Consider the following 22,870-nt stretch of genomic DNA (forward strand, 5'->3'; position numbering starts at 1 on the left):
CACGTTTTCACATAAATGTTTATTAAAATAATAATAATAAAAGTAAATTTCAAACCAGCAATCTAATGTGAAATCGAGATTGTTCACTCTCGTTCACTGAAAAGATTCGTTCTTTTGAACCCATCGTTCACTCACGACCCAACAAGAGTAAGCAACTCCGGTCCGGTATGTTTTCGATCTCCCTGGTGCAACACTCCTGATTCAAACGATCAGGAATGTTACGCGGCTTCTGCTAACCTCCCTAAACATCTGACCATTTGAATCAAGTGTGTTGCAATACAGAGCCACAAAAAACAGGCACAAGCATTTGCCTACCCGTGTATTAAAGGAAGGCCTTCGGGATGTAACGGTAAGTAACCACCGATTGTGCGTAACGCACGATTTTTTTGCTGACAACAGTTCTTTGGAATGAGCCGTCAGCTACGTGACGTTCACTGACGCTTACGACAGCAAAGTCCGGCGAGTTTTCTCGTAGGCTCCCAGGAAAATAAAGCCGCCCATGCTGATGAAGGTCATCCTCGGTATGCTGCCTGCAAACAACCTGCGGACAAAGACAATTTTAGACGATCTGCTGCGACTATTAGCCGTAAAATGCTACTCCCTACTAAAGAGAGAGAAGGAAAGGGAGCGAGAGATTCCGAGCGAGATAGACATAGAGATAGACAGCGACATCGAGTTCGAGTTAGATAGCGACATAGATAGCGAGATAGAAGTCGAAATAGATGGCGAGATAGATAGCGACATAGAGATAGATAGAAAGTTAGAAATTGAATTTGACAGCGACGTAGAAATAGATAGCGAGGACGAGATAGAGGGCGAACTCCAGCTAGATATAGAGATAGAAATAGAGATCAATGTAGAAATAGAGATAGATATTGAGCTAGATATGGAGACAGAGATGGATTTAGATATAAATATAGACAGATGTAGACAAAGATATAAATATGGATAGTGGCTCACAGCTGTTTTATGAATTAGGGTTCAGCCCCCAGCCCTCCAATTCATGACCCGAGCCTTCCTTAGTCTTGCCAGCCAAACGACTCATTTTGACACAATTTGCAGATTGAGATTTCCCCACCCTTTTCCATGAATCGTTTTAACGACAGTCCAAATTTTCAGTTCAGGGATTTGAGGAGATGGCAAATTTCACCCATGCATGGTAATGACTTGTTGACCTAAATGTAAAATCCAGAGAATGCAGGTAAACGAGCAAAGAGCGTCCCATTTCACCCGTCTGCGATGGCTGGTTTTGGCTCATTTCTTGTTTCGTCTCATCTAGCATTACGTTTTCTGTCTGGTACGATGCCCACCCGTGGACTTGGGACGTCAGAGCTGAAACGTTTCCCTCAGCTCCCCCGCGCACCCTGACTCATGTTGACGTCGCAATCGGACCGGCTGCTATGCTCTGGTATTTCCCCACTGTCAGCCAAATCATCTCTCCTGAGGAAAGAGTCTAAAGATAGCTTCATGCTTTTACCCAAGCATAGAAGAACTGCGGCTATTTTCTAAAAGACAAAATCCCCAATCTGCTCGTGTGGGCGGGTTTTTGTGCCAAAATGCAAAGAAAGAATTGTCTTTTGAACTTTGCCTTGTGAACTGTGAAAGCGGCCTAGTCGAAGAAGTTGTCAGTTTGGCTGCGTCACGCCGCTCCCTCCCCGCCTGAGGTCTGCGGGGCACGCCGCACACATGGAAGCGCTTTGGAGCTCGGCTTCACCGCAATTGGGTCCATTAACATAATTGGCGCTTTAAAGCCTCAGCAATTTGTACAGGCCATGCCCGAGCGCGAGCGGCAGGCCTTTGGCCCCGCGCTACGACGGCACCCCCTTCATTTTCTCATCATGGTATGGTTTCCCTCAAAAATAAAACCGCCTTTGCAAAACAATTCCCTTTTTTTTTTTTTTTGGATCAACTACAACTACCGTCGCCATCAATACGACACGTCCAAGACATGGCAGAAAAAACTTTTCCCGCATCTCCAGGTGTGGTTGTATATATTTACCTCCCTCCACATTCAGGCCTCTGTTTTGTCTTGTAACTTTCTTACATGAGGAATGAGGTCATGCCAGAAAAGGAGCCGGACTAAAGATGTCGTGGAAGGTCAAGCTCTGCCTCTACACACTCACCCGGTAAGCCCTTGCCGCTTCCACACATCACAAAGCACCAGTGGGATGTTGCCGCTCGCCGTGGTTGAGCCGGCCTAGGACAGACAGACAGCGGGAATGAGACACACAATAGAGGTGTGATGAGGGATAAAAAAAGTCTGCTTAACTTCCTGCTTTGCAGAAACGAGAGAAAGAGAGAGAGAGAGTTTAGTCTTCAGATGAGCTTCCTTCAGCCACCGTCCACTTGACCCTTTACTCCTCATGGACAGCCAGGTGAGAACTCCCGACAAACAGCCAGACAAGCAGTTAGAATCCTGGTCAGCCATTTGCCCAGCCAAACATGCACACACAGACACACACACACACACAAACCTACAGTCTAGTGCTCCTTATTTACACAATAAGGCTTAGCCGGCCGGAGAGTTTTGCATCCATCTCTGTAGGGTAACGCACACCCGCAGGACGAGGGTCAAGTCAGTGCACATGGCAAAGAGACACAAAGTCAGTGTGTGGTGTGCGTGTGGCTGACTGAGCATGAAAGAAACAGTGGGAAGCGTCTGCAGCGAATCCTGTCAAGTCGATCTGCTTGAAGGAAAAGGTAGACTCCCCTCCACGTGACATGAACGATTGCGGCTGTGACAGGGGCACATCGCTTGCGTGTCAATGCGACTGCGCCGTGAGAGTTCCCGCGGGGACTCGAAACATTCACGTGTGTTTATGATGAGAGGATGTCCCATGAGGAGTTAACACGCAGAACCTTCTGGTTCGCCTCTCGGAGACAAGCGGCCTTGAGATGGAAACTCTTGACGCAGTCCTCTCTGGTCCGCCCCCACAAACATGTCTGCCCAGCACGGTGCGCAGTCCAGATGGGATGACAGATGTGTGTGTGTGTTTCTTCAGTGTCCCGGTTCTACCTCATTCAGTTCGCAGCCTGCGAGGCATCACCTGACAGGCTTGTTTAAAAAAGGGCCGTGTGTGCGTATGCAAGAGAGAGCAGAGAGACGTTTGCATACCTTGGCGAGCATAATCCTCGTCTTTGCCACGTCGAGAGGATTGGTAACAAGCGCTGCCACCGCGCCTACAGCCAAACACAAATATGAGGTCAGAGCCACATTAAAGGCGCACTGTCAAACACAACATACGTTCGGGTAAAATATAAAAGCAGCCATAAACGGTGAAGCGTCGTCATGGCGTTCATCATGGGTGATAATATGATCCATCTGGGAGCTCCTCTGTTAGGCTACAAACACACACACACATTTTGAATCCATCTGACTCATTCCTCCCTCGAGCAATACTCGCTGACACCTAATCAGGTGATGACCTGAGATGTGTGAGCGTTGTGCGTAGTAGTTGTAGCGGTGGTCGTACTAGTGATGCGGAGTTGGTGTGACAGGCTGGCTATGATTCTATTTTCACATATCCTTCCCAATTTGGTCTTCGTTGGCTTCCTTCCAACTCCTCTGCCTTCCTCGACAATGGCGCACCTGTCAAATGGGAAGTGGTTGAAGGCTGTAATGCCACCTCCAAATGTTTTTTTCTATCTCTTGGACAGGTTTTGTCTGTTCCATGTCATTGCACCCTGACGGACTCATAGTCCGGTGCTCAGGAGGTCGCACAGCTGCAGGGACCCATTCCCTAGAACCGGCTCCTCTCATCTCCCCTGATACTCATCCAAGCTGAGACGAGACCATAAAGTCTGATGTGGTTGCTGTTCATTGGCTGACATTTTCCCTACTGACAAAAAAAAAAATCCAATTTAATGCTGTTCAGTCTGGAATTGTTTTTTTCTATTCTCCCTTCATTTGTCTCTCCGCCAGCCGATTTGCTGTGTGAGTGAGGCTGAGCTTTACCAGCTGAATGACCCCCCCTCCCCCAAGGCTGGTCTACATTGGCCTTTTCACCTCATCCAACCATGGCTCCCCTTCCACCTTTTCCCAAAACAGCACCCATAATCCGTCGCACCTGCAAAAGCTCCGCACAGCGCAGCTTGCCAAGAGTGGAGCGTGTGACCTCGTCGCTGTGACCACTGAGTCTGCAAGAGAGAGCAAAGTCAAAAGAGTTGATGAGAAAGGATAATAAAAGAGAAGAAGAGAAGGGGAAGGGCAAAGAGGGGAGCATTTTGTTGCTTGCTCCGGTCAATGCAGACAAGTAGGATAGTAGGAGAAGCAGGAGAGATTGAGGTCATAGTTCCCAGATGCACCCCGAAAGAGAAGGCCTTTGACAGCAGGAGACAAAGGCACAATTGTGCCTACCAAAATGCAACTGTCAGAAATCAGGACACACACCGAGATACGCACACACAACGGCTGTGCAAATTAGCTGAACCATTAGCCCCCCCCCTTAACATTGACGGAATGTTTGACGGTCCCCTTCCAGTGCCCCCTGAGACATGATGTCACCCCAACAAAACGCAAGAAACCGCTTTTAATGTGTCCGGAGCCATGCAATTAAAGGGGGAGACAGGCCGAAGGCGCGGGCCAGGGAACACATTAAAACATTTAATTGTAAAAGAAAAGCCAAGGCGAGACGGGCACGGGTGGATTTGTAGAAGACGTTATGAATTGTGAGCAATGATAATGGTGGGTGAAGAACCCATTAAACCGAGATGGGACCATCCATCTTTTCGCTGCCACTAAGGGTTGGTTACTCAGCTGTAAATATGTAACTGTATTAATCACTGGGCACTATTATTGTAAATGATGATATGAAGAGATAGGACAGATGCAATAATAAAAAAGGGGGTATTTTAAATGGCAATAAAAATTGCTCCCTTTTTTTTTTTTTTTTTAAAGACAATTTGTAATTTTAGTATTGAAACAAAGTCAATGCATAATTTGACTTTGCGGGCCTCATAATATGTTGTAGACCAGGGGTCCCCAACCCCTGGTCTGCGGACCGGTACCGGTCCGTGGATCACTTGGTACCGGTCCACCAAGCCGCACAAATCGACGTTCAATTAATTCAGGCGCTCGTCCCGGTCACGTGACATGTTTCCCCCAGTCGAGCCCGCAGAGCTAGCAAAATGAGTAACAATTTATTTTGAAAAATATATAATATCCGCCGGTTCAGGTGAAGACGCTCGTCTCGGTCACGTGACATGTCACCTCAGTCGAGCCAGGTAAGCCTAGCAAAAATGAGCAAGAAACAGAGATGTTTGCAAAGCTTCTTCGGAAAGGGAAGAAGGCCCAATGAGGAGACTGAAGAAGAAGAGGCTACGACTTCGAAGCAAAGCTTGATTTAAAAAAAAAAGTCCTACTTCAAATTTGAATTTTTCGTCACAGGTGACTGACTTGCCAAGCAAGCCCACTCTGCATAATATGTGGCGACTGGCTAGCTAACGAGGCAATGAAGCCTTCAAAAGTGCTTGGGCACATGGAGACCAAGCATCCTGTATTAAAATTACGCCGGCTCAGTGCTCTCACGAATTCAACGTAATGGTGAGTTTTATTTTCATGTCGTTTATACTTGTTTTGTTTTTATGCCAGTCGTACCATTTTATTTCATCGTATTTATATATTGATTATAAATGTATTATTTATTTATACAAATGTATTATTTATTTATATAAAGGCCGGTCCGCGAATTTATTTCTGACACGTAACCGATCCATGGCGCAAAAGAAAAAAAAGGTTGGAGACCACTGTTATGGACCAACCAAGGAAGTATGTATAACGTACCTTTAAATATTCCCAAAGTGGAAACTGCACCAGAGAAAACGGAATCTGAAAAACACAATATTGGAATTCAAGGAAAACCAAGTTAAAATAAAGTGACACTGATCTTTGATGCTGTTAGGATTTGATCACAGCAACAAGGGCATCATTCAACCATCTGCGCTTCTCGTTCCCATCTGTTTCATCGCACATCTACACAAGTGTGTTTATGACATTTCACGAGCTAATTAAACACTTGGTCCAAAGCGAGTTGACCTCATCTAAACAGTCAATCTGGACATAGTCAAACTCAGCACGTATCTAACAACATCTGCTCTCAGAGCGCGGAGAGAAAAATTGCCAAGCGCTTTGCAAATCATTTACAACTAATTGGAGATTTATTTGGACTTGACAAAGTTTGTTGCTGAATTGGGATTTTACAGTCGCAATTAGTTGCTCCTAATAGGGCTGTTTCTGCACGACGAGAGCCAGACTGAAGCGAGTTCAGGAGCAGGTCGCGAACAGTTTAGTGAGTTTACTGAGCTCTGCAAGAACATCCCCACTCAGTAAAACAAATATCCGTCGAGAGGAAGAGTTAAGAGAGTTTCGTGGTGAATGCTCGACGTGCGTTTCTTTACACAGCTCATTTCTATCAACTTTGTGACTGCATAGCAAGAACCATAAAATTTGTAGTGGCTGTGGCTGACTCTGCTCCTCTGTCCTCTCTAGGCAGACAGAAGAAAATCCAGATGATCTGCAATCTTATTAAATGTAGGTCCAGCCAGGACAATACAAGGAATGAGAGCCCCCCGCTGTTTTCCAGCTGTGAGCAGGTGAGAGGGTTCTTTTCCAAAGAATAAATAAAAGCACCCTTGTCTTTTATTAGCAGTCCAAAGAGTTTTGCAACCTTCCCAAGCCAAGGAAACAGATAGACTTTTGCGATGACATGCGGAAAGTGGAATTTGAATGCGAAATTGTCTTTGATTATACAGCAGCCTGCTAATACAAATTCTGAGACCAATCATAATGATAAGAACGGACAGATGGGTTCTGGAGTGGATTTGAAAAAAACAGATCCACACCATATGCATGCTGGTAAAAGGCTGAAACAAACTGCCATAGTCGTCTTTTGTTTGACCGAGATGACCATTTTAAAATTTGAAGCTCAGACCCCACCGATCCGTAACAGACATGGCTCAAATTCTGGACTGGCTCCAAACCCTACGTACTGGCTTGGCACAGACTACAATAAAAACAGATAATCTTTTAAAGTAGTGCAATTATATGGAGTTGAGTCTATTCTGGCAAAAATCCTGTCAAAATAAGGCTCAGCATCTTGGCTACATAGTGAAAACTTTGTTCCAGGAGCTCAGCGGCATCTGCTCTCAAAGCCCTCAAACATCTGTGTTATCCGGCTGGCCCGCAGGGAGACGATTCCACGGCTGGGAAACAAAACGATTTCCCCGCATACATACCTGCCATATGGCTAGCTTATATTTTTTTGCATGCGAATATCATTGCGCTTGATTATTTATGACCTGTTGCGGGCGTGTCGGAGATGAAGCGTGAGACGTGCTCGCCGACACATTTTGCGGCTGATGGATTGTGACAGCGCCACTTGCTCTCCCTGTCAACTTCTATATACTATTCATACGGAGATGTGGACTGCGTCACTCTGCTAATACAACTCCAGCTTGTGTGTTTGTGTGTACAAAGTATCGTCGCCAAATGTATTAGCGGGGGCTTTATTAGTATTCCGAGAGGCTTCGGCCTGTCACAGGTCCTTAGGCGCTCGGCGGAGGGCAGAAAAACACATGTCAAAATATATTCCGCATGAGCCTGATTGGAGGACAAGCCAGTTGGCTGCAATTTGACAAACGACTTTTAATAGGTCAGACTGCCGCTTGTGCATACTGATGAGGTTTTGAAAAGAGAGCAAGGCAAGATGATGGATGTCGAGACAGAAACAAGAAGGCAAATGGATGAGCAGCGGCGGCCATGCCAACCGAGAAATGGTATTAGTCTTCTTTCTGCAAATATCTCATCCTCATATTTTCTGAAGCGAGAAAACTTCTACTACTAGTTGCTACCTTCTAAAAATAAATCAGCATGTTGTTGGTGTATCGTCACAATCGTATCATATTAAACAATCGGACAGTATCGAGCCAAACAATCAGAGAAAGATGTAATCCGCTAAAAATTTGACAGTGACGATGACCAGTCGCCCTGTACGTAAGCAAAGAAAGTCAAACCTTGAAAAGAAATCAGGAACAAGTATGTGCTGAGTCTGTTCCACACTTGCCACCAGATGTGGAGCAAATGATTCATGAGCTAGAGAATGCAGCTGGATCCCATGTTAGTACTTGATACCCAATGACCACTGCAAATCCATCTGTCAAAATGTCCCTAAGCCCTTGGATTTGGAATCCACTGCAAGAGTTATGGAGCATTAAGAATTTCAGATGCAATTTATAAAACGAGCGAATAAAATTGGATTGGAAACAATCTCGGGTTGATCGGGAATTAAGATAACGCTTGTGCTGGTGCAGCACATTTAGGTGCGTTAAGTCGTTTTCCAATTGCATCACACTCTACTTTTTCCAAAATTGGAGCCCCTATTTGATCCGATCCAACTTTTTCTTCACAGAGGGATAAACTCCATCTGAGAATTCGGACAAAAATGTTTGTAAAGCAACGTATATTGTGTAATGTCATAATAATTGCTGGTGATTAACATCAACTGATTGTAACAAAAGAATCCTTCTCAAATACTGACGGCTATCTACGAAAAATGTATAATACAAATCAAATTTATAATACTCAAATGTGTCGAAACAAGTTGCGTTAGGATGATTTTTTTCCCTAATAAAAAATCCAGATGGTAGTCGGATGGGGAAGCGATCAGCAGTGGCCATTGTCATAAAGTCAAATGAAAGTGGGTCAAGAGAAGACCACAAGTCCACGTTTATCTGCTAATATGACATGATCGATTCTCTTAAGGAAGGATGAACTGTTAGACAGATAGATATATGACCAAGTTGAAAATGTAACAATATTTTCAAGTGAATATAAGTTTAAAAAATTGCATAAAAAGCGAATGTTCAAACATAGTTATCAGTTGACCGACTTATTGCTGTTGAGCGATTGCTGGCTGTAGGTGACATTGCTTGGGTTCTTAGATTAGGATTGTGTGTGTAGACAATTTGTGTTAACTTTGTCCTATGATTTTACAGGTGTGTTTGTCTACTTGGATATTGTGTTATCATTTTGAAAATAAGAGTGGGAGTGAAATCTCTTCAATGCAACATTGAGTAGATGCAGTAACAATGAAAAGGGTGACTTTGGAAATTTAATTAAAATTCATGGAATAAAAGAACTCAGGTTAGCCACCTCTCACTTTCCAAATGTGTACAGTGTAACTGTAAGGAGTGTTCACCCTAGACTAGAGCGATTGGCAATCACTCATCTGAGCCTTTCCAGATCCCCTGTGCTGCACAAACTAGATAGAACGTGTCTGACTGCACTTGCTGAAGAATTCCACCTGGCAGTTTTGAATGCCAAATGCTCAACTCCACGTGTGTGTGTGTGTGCGCGCGTATTTAACAAACCAAACCGGAGAAATTTAAGCAAGGGCATCTCCCACAAGCCAATCAAACAACTGTCTACTGTCGCCTCAAGCTGCTTCATCCTCGCAAATGTCAGTGTGGGTGCAGTATTCATAACAAATGAGGACATGTTTCGAGGGGAAACGAGGAGACAAGGGAGCTAATTAAAGTCGAGTAAAGCATGTTAAGGAATTTGGTAGGCCGCGCGCGCAAGTGGCGATTTGCTGAAAAAAAGTAAACAAGATTTTAGACTCACTAAAAGGAAGTCTAAATGGTGGCACAGGAGGTGTGATGCGTTTTTGGTGGATTTGATGCAGGCGGATAGATTTGGTGCTGCGGGGATGTGTGTGTGTGTGTGTGGGGGGGGGGGGGGCAGAGTTAGACTGCGCTTTGTATTGGACTTGCATGAGTGTGAACTCTGTGTATGAATAAACATGCCTCTTGATTAATGATTCTTCCTTCACAAATAAGTGAGACGAACACATTGATAACATGGCATCACGCCAATGTAGCCTCGGCCAAGACTCAATCAACAGACGTTAGTGTGTAATTGAGGCACCGGCGCTCCGAAAACGACAGGTCAAAACTGACTTGGCCAGCAGCAAAAACCCTCGCCTGGATAAGAGAGCCTAAGTTGAGCGAGGCGATTCGAACGGAGATTCAATTCAGCCCATTGATTTTTCTTTCAACGTGACTTGATCCTTTTAGCACAGCAGACGAGGGGGCAAATTTACAAAGCAAAGGTGTATCCATTCCCAACAGTCCAAAACCAGTAAAACCAGTTGCAGGAACAGTTGTTGGCTATGGTCCCGGTGTTTATCATCTTGAAGATTTATAATATTTTGAATATTAACTGTCCATGCAAAACTGTGCCCCTGAGAGTATTTGCATACAAGTTGGGTGGGCTATTTCACAAAGTTTCCGGCCTTCATAGGGAACACTTGTGTCGTTTCTGATTGTACCGTATTGAGAGGACTAAGAAACAATTATACCGTATTATGATTTTAAAGCTAAAACAATAAATATAGTGATAGCTTTATATTTTGCAGACATGTAGATTTAAAATTGCAACAAAACTACACATGATTCCTCATAGTCAGTCCAACTGAGCCTGTTCCAAGAAAGCGAAATGAATGGCTTTGAACTGCTAACCTTGGCCGGTGTTGAGACAGATAATGCTCCTGCTGCAACTGACACTTAAGATCACTTTCGTGCATCGGACATTGAGCAGTGACATCACAGCGTGCCCCTTGACTTTCAGGCATTTTGTTCCAGATGCTGCTGGGTCGTTAGCGGCCCTGCGACCAAGATGATGGCTGAGGCAGAGGTAGAAAAAAAAAAAAAAAGCGAGGGGGTTTTGTTAGCAGAGGCGGGAACAAAACAGAGGGACACGTTGGGTTGCCAGGGCAGGTGCAGTTTTTCAGAAGCCCTCTGGGAATAACGCAAAGTGCAGGACAACCCTTCATGTACACAAAAAAAATAAAATCCTAATTTAATTAATAAATTCGTTAAAAGTCTTTCCCTAGCCTTGTGTTGTAAAAAAAATAAAATAATAATCTCTTTAGTCAAATGCTACTCATGGACTGCAGTACGTTGTATTAGGTTACTTGTCTGCTAAACCCAAGTAGAACAGGCATACTTTTCAAGCGTTATTTTAGCATCTTGCTGTCGAGGGAATTATGGATCACCTTTAATCTGCTCCGCTGGCACTAAATTCCAAACGATAAGGGCATATTCCTGAAACTCATTTCCTTTGACATGACATCCAATCCACTCTAGTTTCACTTTCCTCCCAGCCTCCACCTACCACAACTCTACTGCTCGACACGATTAAAACCACATGTAGGGCGCCAGAGGTTTTCTGGATGGATTGACGCAAGCAAAGTTGCGGGAAGAAAATAAGGCCACGAGGCTCTTAATGAAAACATGGCCTCAATGTTAATGTCATGTGAACGGGCGGGTGGCAGGTGCAAAAACAACCACAAGTGACCCTCCGCATCAGAAAATGCCAGCGACTAGAACGTGGTAGCAACTCTGAAGGCACAGACACCTGCTTTACAAATAATATCCAGAAATGATGAATTGAGCTTGACATAAGTGTGTCTGTATGTGTGTGATCCATAGGCCTCAGGGGCAAAGCCTTCAAATGCCTTATCCAGAAGAGTCATGGGCTCTTCCAGAGTCAAGTCGGCACCATGCAGAGCACACATGTGCAGGCCTGACAGCGCAGCAGCAGATCTCTCCGCATCTGCCAGCAAAAGCAGCCTGACACTGAAAACTGGTAAACTATTTTTTTTTCTTAAATTGGATACTTTTTCCCGATGAGTCTCATCTAATGAAGTATCTCAATGTGTGTGCACGTGGGAGAATGGCAGTTGCATCTTTAGCGTCATTGCAGATCACAAAAAGTCAGACAAGCACACTTGGTCAGGTCAAGTCACGTTAAGGGCCTTATCACCCAAAAGTCAACAAGTCATTTAAGGCTTCTCTCAAAGAGCAAATACTAGATGAGGCAACACAGTAGCTAATCTGAATTGTCTTACTGCGTCTAATGACTTGAATAGTGTGCAGTGAGTGCGCTCAATAGTCAATCAACTGGGGCTCAAGGTGCCTCAGACTGTCACTTTCACTTAAAGCCACAGTCATTATACCCACGAAACCAATAAAATATCTAATAGCTCATCTCCGACTCATTACGCCGTTTCAAATTGGTGCAGTTTACATCAAATTGAACGTCACCTTACAGAGCTTTAGATGGAACGCTGACGGCATGTAGTCAGTGTAGTGGCTGATATTCCAAACTCAAGTGTGATGAGGTGATGGAGCGATAAGAGGGGGGGGGAAGTAGAGCCAAGAGAAAATCTGATATCCACTTTCGGCAAGACTGAGATTAGCCTGCCACCTTGTGGTACAACAAGGCAATGCAAAACATATAACTGTTTTTTATTTTGTTTTTAGCAGTACTATCCCAAAAACAAGTCAATCAATTTCATAAAAGTTTGTGGTTGTCTCTCTTTTTTTTTTTTGTGGTTACAAATTCAACCCAGATGTGACAATTTGCCAAAAATGACACATTATGGATTTACGGCTTTTCAACTGTCTTGTATACAAGCAGTTGTTTCTTTTGAACAACCACATAAATCACAGTCATGCGTCTAGTTCTGATAAAGTGCCTGAGAGCGAGATGCTCTGCATAATTGACACGATAACAAACAATCCCATCCCCATCCTCTTGCTCGACCCGCTTGCATCGCCCCCTAATGTGCTATCATGCCCATCAGGAATGTCTTCTGAAGGCTATGAAATGGATACACAGCACAGGTAGGACCCCAATTAGTCGGTGGGCCAGAGAGGAGAGCGGCACGCCACAGCTCATAAACAAACTTATCTTGACAGAGTCGCTTGGCCAAAGCAGGGAGATAGGCGGCTTGTGAAGGGGGCAAAGAGAAAACGGATTACCTTCCCGACAAGCGTCAAAGCCAATCACGGCGCGGGATCCTTTGCTGTTGCCGCGCCACGTATCCCCGCTGCCAACGCCGCGATTCATCTGCCCGTGTTAGTATGCACGCAGGTCGTGCGCCGGGCTACAAATGTATTCATTTATTCTGAGTCCCTGCGAGAAATCACAGTGTTTTGTTGTCCTTTTCTCCCCCCCCACCCCAGCTGTCCAGATGGAATTTGCGTGAATAACATCAGTTTAGTGAGGCAGAAAATAAGTACAGGCTCGCACGGCGGAGGGGACAAGATTACGCCCTCTCCCACCTCCACACACCCAAAAACAAAAAGAACAAAAGAAGACAAGTGTCACCTTCATATACTTCTTTGTGTGTCTGAACCCTCCCGTATTTGCTTCCAGAGTAGCTGGAGTAGAAATCAACTTTGATATTTGACTATCGTTTTTAGTCTCAAGAAAATCAAGCAACTACGGTTGTCGGATGAAATAATTTTTCATTGTTATGCTGTTATGATGCAAAGTACTTGATAAAAAGAGTCCTTAGTTTGATAAACATTGGTACTAAACGTAAGGAATGAGAAAAGAGAAATAATCGTACCTCTCTGAGGACTGTACTGCTAAAGCCTCTGTACAAGCCTCGGACACCCTGACAGGAAAGAATACAAATGTGATAAACAACACTGAAAAGCTGACAAAAAAAAACAAATGAAGTGTCTCTATTGTTGTACCTCTTCCTTGAGTACGACCACAAGCATGTGGTATGTGCTGAATGACGTCGACACTTGCGTCCTTTGTTTAACCACCTCTGCGGGCACTCGGATCAGACACGCCACCTACAAGATGGGAGAAGAAGAAATTTTAGGGAAACTTTCCCCACCGTGCTCTGGTCAAAGGAGAAGTTACAACTGCTTTACTGCCAGAGTTCCGACAATTAACATGTGAGAACAAACAGCAGACATGTCACCTGAGTGCCAGGTCAAAAGGTCACCAGGCGTACTGTGTCGGTATCCAAGCCTGCGCTGCCATCAAAATTGGAACACCCACGAAGACGTTACGTGGCGCTTGGTTCCGACACATCGACCATATGTCGAAAGCAAAAGCTAGACGTGACTATTCCGGCTTCATGAGTCCCATTTCCCCAAAAGGGCTGGCAAAGCTGCCCACCTGGCGACTAGACTTAACCCATCGGTGGCTCCAGCTAGTCCAACAGATGTCAGAGTGCCACTGTCACTTTGGCCACTACACAGAGGAAAGCGTGAGCAAGCAGTTGCAATAAAAAAAAGAATTGTGACTCTTCTCACTTCCTTATTTAGCTTCAAGCTCGAACAAAAGTTTGAGGAGATGGTCCCTCGAGGATATTGCTATAAAAAAACAATATGGGGGGGGGTAAAGGCAATCCCAACAGCTGTTAGAGGACTCCAGTCACAGACAAAAGGGTGACTTGGGAACAAGTCCGTGATTATAGGGAAGACGTGACGTGATGAGCTTGCAAGCACAATCAACAGTTGAACATCTGAAGCATGACAAGTGGCTCAAATCGAAATGTAATTCATTTATTGTTTGCTGAGTGCGTCTTTGGATAACATCATGTGAACTTGACTTTAGTGGAAGACTCCCAATCTCTGGTCAGGTGTTGAGTAATTTTAAGCATGGAGCAATAGCACCACCAAGTGGTTAAATATCCACATGCCACCCCTTATTATGTCAGCCGCGGTCATCTTTTTTTTCTTTATACCAAGTTTATAATACATTGCATGACATGTTTTTCCTAAAACAATCTTTCAAAGAATCAAAGTAAGGAGGCTTAATAGAAATAAAGTGTCCCTGACAAGTCATTGCTGATTAAATTGGACTGCAGTTGAGATATCTTTTCTTCTCCTGTCACTGCAAAGGTGAATTCAGAAATTGGATCGATCAATTCAAACAAATAGATTAGGGACACTTTTCATTTGGAAGTTGTTTGGGTAGATTATGCAATATGCTAAAAACAATCTTAGATCAGTGAAAACGAATGTTGACGTGACAGGCAAACTGCTGCAACAAATGGGAAATGATCAACACTTTTCCCTCTGTCTGCAAATATGATTAGGACATACCATTGCATGACAGTTTATGGAGATATATTCATTAAATACAAACAATACTTGACAGTTTCTGTATATTCAATTAAATACAAAAAAGGCAGAATAAACATGTGAAACTTGTTCATTTGCGGGAAAACGTAACCAGTTTTCTGCCGTTTAAAAAAATCCATTTGGACATTATTATGATCTCTCTGAACCTCATCAAATTAAAACCTTAAAAGATAAAGTAATGGGGAAAAATATAAGACACAAGATGGGTGGAGAGGCTGGAGTAAAACAGGTCATGCCGAAAAAAGCAAGTTATGAGGACACGGGATGTCTCCCAACTTTGAAACAACAGCCAATAAATCAACAGAGCGCAGCGCTGCGCTTCGAGGCAGGCATGGATTATTTCTCAGTGCCAACTTCAAGTAGCTGCCAGTTTTACCATCTTCGACTCCCCACTATATTTTCCCGTACATGGATGTGAGGTAAGAGAAAGGGTACGGCAGGGTGGGTGGAGCGGCGAAAGAAGGCTGCTGCCGCCCGCCTTTGACAAATGAGCTTTCACAGCAGACGTCGAGCGAATGGGAATGAAGATAAATCTGATCTAATGGCTGGATAACAGCCTGGCCGAGCCTGACAGCCACCATCATCTTACACATTCTTTATGGGAGCATCACCAAGATGCTGCAGCTTGGTTGGTGTGTGTGCAGGTGTGTCGCAATGACTTTTGTTTACACGTGAGCCCTTCCTTCACACAGGCTACTATGGAAATAATTATTACACTTATGACAAAGATTTCAGACATTAAAGAATTTTGAACATAATGGTGACCAATTACTTGCTCAAGCCATAAATGAGCAAGCAAATTAAATAGTAGTAGAACCTACAATTAACTTGTGTCGCCACCTATTGACAACAGAATAAAACAAAAGAATATTTACATCGTATGTCATTTGAATTATATTATAACCTAACATATTTAACTTACCATAAAAATAGAACACCTAAACTAATATAAGATTTATCCAGCAGTGTGCTTTAAATATTTTGAATTTAGATTTTAGGATGCGTTTCTTACTTAAAGAAACTTTAATCCAACATAACGGATCATTTGCCTCACGCTAATTTGCTCCACTAACATTTTAATGACTCCTTTCATCACATCCACACCAGCCTAAGCTCACGGAGCTGCCACACTCACAACAGACCAATAATGAAGACTCAAGAGACAATATGTGCTTGCGATTGCATCATCGTGCCAACATTTAGACCTCGGATACGACTTAGCGCTAAAGTAGCCTTTTCACGGCCAAGCCCGAAGATTACTCTTTTGAAGCGCACGCACGCGGAAGGCCGACTCAAGTGGGCTACTGAAACTGCTCTGCTCCACATTTCCATCTTTGATGTGCTCAAATCCAGAACGGGGGGAAATGGGTGAACGCTAGTAACGAACTCGGCCTCACCTTTCACACTTATCTGGCTTTAGCCACGAACAAAGAGTTGAAACCGAGTGCAATTTTTTTTTTTTTAGGGGATCATCCACTCCTGCAGTGATGTCTCTGTTATAATGATCCTTGCGAATGAATTTGCACTAATGTGAAAGTCAACGGCGCGAGACTCCGCAGGGACGCAGACCCGCGGGGAATATAAACCAGTTTCATAAACATGCAAAACTTGGGGAGATTACATCCATCGAAAAGCCATGAATACAGAAAGCCTCGTGCCGTGGTATCGCAGGGGGGCATCCCCTTTTTCTGTACCCCCTATCCCTCTACTTCTATGCTTTATGCCAATATGAATACCCGTGACCCACAGAGCATGACTGTGAGAGTATAGGTAGAGGAAATGACACTGCTCTTAGCTTTCAGTCACTGGAGAAACCGGGGCCAGCATGGTGAATTAACTAATGAGATTGTTTTTTTATCCAGCAGGGGAAGTAAATACGGGCATGGCCCGAGAGAGAGCCACCCAGCTGGACCTCGAAGGCAGAGAGGAACGAACTGCATCGCCAAATACAACAGCGGCAGTCACACTTACCGTCTCACCCAGGGAGGCCGCCAGCATGTGAGTGACTGAAGCCACCGACGGGTCTTTTAGCATCCCGCCGGAACCAAGGAAGGACTTTGTGTACTCGTAGGTGACAAAAAAGGCAGCGGCTGAAAGCAAGCAAAGCGGCCAAGTGGTTAAACCGAATATTATTTAATTTGCCTCTCTAGCAGTGACTGAGCTCACCGGTGGGAAGATTGTTGCGTGGGTTGCATTTGCAAAAACACAAAACACAGGAACTGCTAGCGGCATCAGCGGCTATGTTCAGTTAGTTGTATACAACATCAGGGAATCCTTTTTTGTTTCATATTTAAAAATACAGATTTTCTTTCTTTCAATATTTCTATTACTTTGAGGTGTTTTCAATGCATTTCAATGGGCGTGTCAATTGCATTAGCTAGCTCTGAGATAGCAAAAATCCATGTCCTATTGACTCCACTGAGTCCACTGTTTATCCTTTTATTTTGTGGCTGAGGTATTCACTCTCATTTTTTTTCCCCCAACCTCCGTGGATAATAACAGAATGCTAAAAAGACGACTTCATTGGGCTTGTAAACACTTAATGACCAGAGGTGGCAAATCAACCACTTGACCGGAAGGTAAACAAGCTCATTTACCTACTGTTTTAAGTACATGCACCTTTGGCTAAAGCCAAACTGTGGGTTTTACTTTCAGCACCTGGATTTGCCGCCTCTGCATAAGACAACAGAACAACACAGTGCTCGCTGCAATCACCCTCACTGTCTTACCACTCGGAAATGAGCCGAGAGCAGCAGATGGGACCCCTGCATAGATGCCCCTGAAGCCCCCGGCCCTGTAGAAGCCTTGCTGGCTCTGCAGTCTTGTCTTAATGGTGTCCAGTGGGAAAAGGGTGAGGTCCACACACATGCCGGCACACCCTCCAGCCTGGGGAACATAATAAGCACTGTTAAAGCTATAGTGCCTTTTCTATTTTTTATTTGCTTGAACAGTTTGCTTGTACGGAGCATCATAAATTTTGCCTGTCGCTTTCTCTTCTAATATAAAACACAAAAACTAATAAACAAAGAATCTAAGCATGTAAATGTTGTAATACAATGATAATAACTGAAAGAAACTGCTGTGTTGTGTCTAGACTTTAGATGTAATTTTTTAGCAAGATATGCTTCACCTTGCAGAAGGAGGAGTCTGGAAAATTCATCACTAACACTGCAAAAATCCTATGAGGATAGAAAATGTTTTTTTTTTTTTTAAGTTGTTAGTCTGACGACTTGTTGAATAAAGTGTGCAAATACTGCACTTGCAGTGCAGGGCCGCAGGGTGAGGAGTGTCTTATTATAAATTAGACTGGATCACACCCTCAAAACCCGCTTGAAAAAAAAACCTGAAATGATGGTAAACACCTTGGTAAGTATTTTTAAAAATTCACAATATGTTGCTTTAAGTAACTGATATTTGAGACAAAACAGAAAAAGTGCTAACATGGTAATAATAATAATAAGAGCAGATAAATATTCATTCATTTATTCATCTTCCAAACCACTTATCTCCATTATCTCCATAGTATGTGAGGCAGACGTGCGCCACCGAGCCGCCCTGTTGTTGTGATAAAAGTAATCCCGATAATGTTCTTTCAATTATAATTGATACAGTTCCTAGAGAGAGATACAGAGCCTGTCGATATGCATGGAAATTAAACTGCTGTAAAATAATTTCTGTCTTCCGGTCATTGAAACTGTCAATCAGTCTGCACTAAGACTCTTTCATTTAAATACTGTCAAAATAAAAAGTACAGTGCAATTCATACCACGAGGGACGCGATGAATTCTCGGCTCTCCATGATCCGCTTTCAATGCTTCCGATCGCTCGCCTAAACTATGCTCGTGTTTGGCAGGGGGCGAATGGAAAACACGCCCGTTCAGGGCGCCGCCATGTTGACTTCCGTGTTTTGACGACGTCACAGTCACATGACACCAAACGCCAACAACAACGACAGGAGGTCAGTCTCCCCGGATGCAGTACATTCAAGGACCAGTAAGTGTATTTTGAATCCCAAGTGTTTATTTTATAATCCCGTAAAATATTCGTTTTAAATCATCTAGATGAGCATTATATTTTTGATCGTTACATTATGCAAAATCTTGGGATAAAATGTGACGAGTGTATGTTTGCATTCACGTTGAATTTTAACAATATACATTAGAATAGTTGCAACGTTGTTGTCATTGATTCATTGATTCATTGAAAGGTAGAAAGCAGAGGGAAGAGTCCCTTGTCAGCTCCTTCACTTCCCGGACGTTGAAGGGATGCTACCAAGCCGCGGTTGAAATGTCGGAAAAAAGTCGGTACCGATACCGCGGTCGGCAGTTTCACCATTCAGTCTGTAAACACTGCGTCAATACTTCTCTTGAAACTTTCCTCTGACTGGGCTGTGATACATGATTCGGGTAGGCGGTTCCAGCTATTAACTACACGGGTAGAGAGAGTAGCGTCCCTAGTCTCCCTAGTAGTAACCCTAACCCTAACCCTAACCCTACAAGTTTATCAGGATCCACTTGTTCTTGTTTGTGTCTGCATAATTTGTACCTTTCTCGTGCCAATTAGCGGACGTTACTTTTTAATATATACGTACGTACAATGGAGTCAATTGTTTTCAATGAGAGGGCAGCTGTGTTGCTTTTTAAGTAACCTTGTCAAATGTTTTCAATGAGAGGTCTGTGTCTCAATTGGTTGGTTGCCTTGTCAAAAAATTGAGATTAACCGTGTCCTTTTTGTGGTCTGATAGCGTGACTCATGAAGGGGCTCTGAGCTGCTTTAAATGCACGTTTGTACCCCAGATTTATGATTAAATAATACTGAGTCCTTGACCGAATTAAAAAAATAAATAATAATGTGCTCATATAACGTACTTTAGCTCAGTCCAGAAATTCAGGTTTCACATATATTTGTGATGCTGTGGCGTAAATGTTTTCTTTTCCAGTGACAGACCAACTCGGTTATTTATGGGCTACTGTCAGTCAGGTAGTGTCTCCTATTAGAGAGGAGCAGGCAAGGGGCTGCCACCTTCTTATTCAGCCCGGACCCAATGATGTCTGGGATGAGTGCGCCCAGTTTGAAACGCTGTGCCCATCATCTATCTTGTTGAAGCGGGTCTCGGAGGGATCCCTTCGAATGTGAGCCTCAGCTGGACTTGGACTTGGATGCTGTCTCATTCTCCTGATGTATATTAAGCCCGAGGAAGGCTAGACAGCTTCACTTACGATCTCCTTCTCACCTTTTTGTTATTGTTATAAAGCAGTGAGTGGGACCTGGTTGGTGTGTGGATTAGTTTAGACTTTCTATCCTCAATTATTATTCATTATTATACCAAGTCATAGAATTTGAGAGTGCTTAATAAATAATTAATTGGTTCTACATAGTTTGACTGGTTAATAATTCATTTTTTTTGGTAGTTTCTAGATAGGATAAGTATTTGTTTTAGTATGTGTTTCCCCTTATATCCACACAATTAGTCAGGTATGCCAATAATAGAGTGGATTATGTTTATTGTCATGTCATAGTTGAAGATCAGCTCACACTTGATGACCAATAGAGGTCATCTGGAGTGGTCCTTTACTTTCAGCTGCAACTGTAACTTCAAAATTCAATTCAAAGGCTGTCTGCCCAATAGAAGGTGTGTTGCGTTACCCTGTGTAAGGTTAATAAGAAGCACTCGGAATTTGTGCAGATTTGCGGAGAGCACCATTGATCTCGACCCAGTCAGAGTATGATCTCTGAGATGAAAAGGGATGAACGAGAGGGGAAGTGATTCACTGTCAGCCACAAGTCAGCAAAGGGCAATTCTAGCCCGCAGGCCATCTTTGAAAAACTGAAGAGTAAAGCATGGTGGATTAAGCCACAACGTGGGGAGGGAGAAACCCAAGCAGCCAAAAACTCAAAGCGTCATTGTGGTAACAGAGGTTTGCCTCTTCTTTTTTATTTTTGGCAAACATGGCAGTGTCTGTGAGGATAAACTCTCGAGTCAAAGGTTTAAAAGACTTGCACAGGTGAGAGAGGGCATATAGTGGTCTTTTATTTTCTATGGGAAGAAAAATGAGATACCAATGACTAAATACGATGTGCTAGGCCGAAATATATTGTGCCGTCGTGGGAGCTTAAAAGCGCTCACACACAGCAAGACTTGAAATCTTTCTCGTTGAGTCTCGAGTTTCTGAAGAAATGCCTGTGAATTATATATTAAAATTAGATCATTTTTTTCAATCTTTTTTTTTACGTATACCAGCGAGCACCATCTGCGATGACAGTTCAGAAAAGCGCACATCAAAGTGATATTATTCATGAGAGAGTGCGGGCGAGCCGCGTGGCCAACAAAATTGTTACTCATTAGGCAGTCTTAACATTTGCATCATTAGGCCAGCACAACAGCAGGAGTGGGCCGAGATGCAGCGAAGCGCCTTTCAAATCAAATCTTTTGTTTTTTTTGCCTTCAGGATGATGTGCTACAAGGCTTCCTGACAAGGAGCGAGACCAGAAGGGAGCAGCGAGAAGATTCTCAAACGGAAGAGAGCGGAAGGTGACAGCGAGAAAGGGGTAAAGGAGAAGAGAAAGGTTAGAAAGAAAGATGAGAATAAAACAACATTCATTATAAATTCACTGAATCGACAAGCTGTCACACCACCGTGCTGTCCGCGGAGCACACAAATCCCCGACACGGAACAACTGTGCCTCCATAACGCCACCCGAAACTTGAATTATTCACCTTTGCTTGCATTTAACCTCTATAGTATATGAGCGACCTATAAAACCTAGCTAACATCCTGTCATAATCCTGTCTTCCCATTCTTTTTTTTTTCAACACAAAGAATTTAACACTGCTAGGCCCATCAGTGAAATATGAGCTGCCTGTAGCATATTGATCCTACGCTGCGAAGATGGATTGATCACAGACAAGACAAAGCAATGGTGACGCATTCTTGTTCTGCTGCAGAAGCGGCGCCAGTGGCTCGGGTGCTTGTTATTGATTCCTGAGATGAATTCGGCTGTGATGCAAACGCTTGGATTTGGTCCTCTGTGCTATTGCATTTTCACATCAACCAGGTGAGCTCAGGGAAAGCCTGTCACCCACACCTTTGTCTTCCCATCCATCTAGTCTCCGCGCCACTTTTTGTCGTTAGGGTCGCGAGTGTGCCGGGGCCTATCTCAGCTGGCTTCGGGCGAGAAGCATGGTACACTTGGTCGTCAGCCAATTCTACACCTTTGACTAACAATATGGATTTTAACGGGCTGGAAATTATTTGTATGTATAATTAAACACAGTTTGTGTTTCTTCTCGAATGAGAATTGTGCCCAACTAATTGTCACAACTTTGTCTTCAACAAGGAGTAAAAACTCTGCTGGAAAAAAAAATTCTCCATAGCCACATTTACTGCGTTTTGACTACACAACCATCACACGCAAAGAAAGCAAGACAGAAGCGACACATCCACTAAACCTTAACCTAAGTGTTTGATGCCGCTGTTCACATATTTATGAATGAAATACACAAATGTGTTTTTTGATAGAATGTTGTGATGATAGGATGAGGAAAAAAAAAAGCACAAAGGTTTTACGGTCAAGTCTCCCTTTTTTCCCCCAGGACAACACTGAGCAAAAACTCAGTCTGTGGCACACCATGTCTAATTTTTGTTACGAGATCAGTGAACAAGTAGTTTCATCTTTGCGGCCAGACGTTCGTTTCTGGAGATGGATCAATAGCACTGGTTCCCCGTTTCTCTCAAAATGAGAACTCTTAAGTGGCTTTTGTGGAAAAAAAAAGCGGATTTCTAGGCGGGAGGGTCGATTTATGCCATGCACATTTAATAGAAAAGAAGGAGCAGGGTAGGAGTCCCTTGAATGTGTGTTTTTGAGCATGCATGTATATCTGTGAACCCTTGGAGTACCCCCCTCCCTCCCCAACCTT

At 43.6% G+C, this 22,870-nt stretch overlaps 2 protein-coding genes across 12 annotated transcripts in view; one reads left to right on the plus strand and one right to left on the minus strand.

Annotated features, from left to right (window-relative positions):
* Positions 1–18,874, minus strand: slc25a26 (solute carrier family 25 member 26). 3 transcript variants are annotated; one of them, XM_061291655.1, is made up of 10 exons: positions 18,719–18,873; positions 17,682–17,838; positions 16,924–17,042; positions 13,546–13,650; positions 13,416–13,463; positions 5,783–5,827; positions 4,068–4,137; positions 3,116–3,180; positions 2,124–2,197; positions 1–541 (listed from the first exon to the last, which is right to left on the minus strand). In XM_061291655.1, the coding sequence occupies exons 1-10, from the start codon at positions 18,749–18,751 to the stop codon at positions 442–444; spliced, it is 816 nt and encodes a 271-aa protein (XP_061147639.1). In that variant the 5' UTR covers positions 18,752–18,873; the 3' UTR covers positions 1–441. The 3 variants fall into 3 exon arrangements, 2 of the variants coding, with proteins under 2 accessions (XP_061147639.1, XP_061147638.1); XR_009716221.1 differs by having other exon boundaries at positions 466–541; positions 2,124–2,416; positions 18,719–18,874; XM_061291654.1 differs by lacking the exon at positions 1–541 and having other exon boundaries at positions 1,378–2,416; positions 18,719–18,874.
* The window catches only part of LOC133162444 (death-inducer obliterator 1-like), a 21,934-nt gene continuing 17,870 nt past the window's right edge, over positions 18,807–22,870 (plus strand). For 5 of the 9 annotated variants that reach the window (XM_061291636.1, XM_061291643.1, XM_061291644.1 and 2 more), the window contains exons 1-3: positions 18,807–18,945; positions 21,402–21,519; positions 21,899–22,008. The gene's annotated coding sequence lies outside the window, so the exon portion shown is untranslated. Of the gene's footprint in view, positions 18,946–20,433; positions 20,958–21,401; positions 21,520–21,898; positions 22,009–22,870 lie in introns of those variants that run through there. The other 4 variants (XM_061291639.1, XM_061291650.1, XM_061291637.1 and 1 more) reach the window with 3 other exon arrangements.

The sequence above is a fragment of the Syngnathus typhle genome, linkage group LG11, assembly GCF_033458585.1.
Source record: "Syngnathus typhle isolate RoL2023-S1 ecotype Sweden linkage group LG11, RoL_Styp_1.0, whole genome shotgun sequence".
In the NCBI taxonomy this organism is placed as follows: domain Eukaryota; kingdom Metazoa; phylum Chordata; class Actinopteri; order Syngnathiformes; family Syngnathidae; genus Syngnathus; species Syngnathus typhle.

Coding starts and splice junctions, on each gene's coding strand:
- slc25a26 (XM_061291654.1), bottom strand. CDS start 18,751: ATGGAGAGCCGAGAATTCATCGCGTCCCTCGTG. Junction 5,828..13,415: donor GCAGTACAGTCCTCAGAGAG/GTACGATTATTT, acceptor TGTGTTTTTCAG/ATTCCGTTTTCTCTGGTGCA. Junction 3,181..4,067: donor GCTGTGCGGAGCTTTTGCAG/GTGCGACGGATT, acceptor GTTTGGCTGTAG/GCGCGGTGGCAGCGCTTGTT.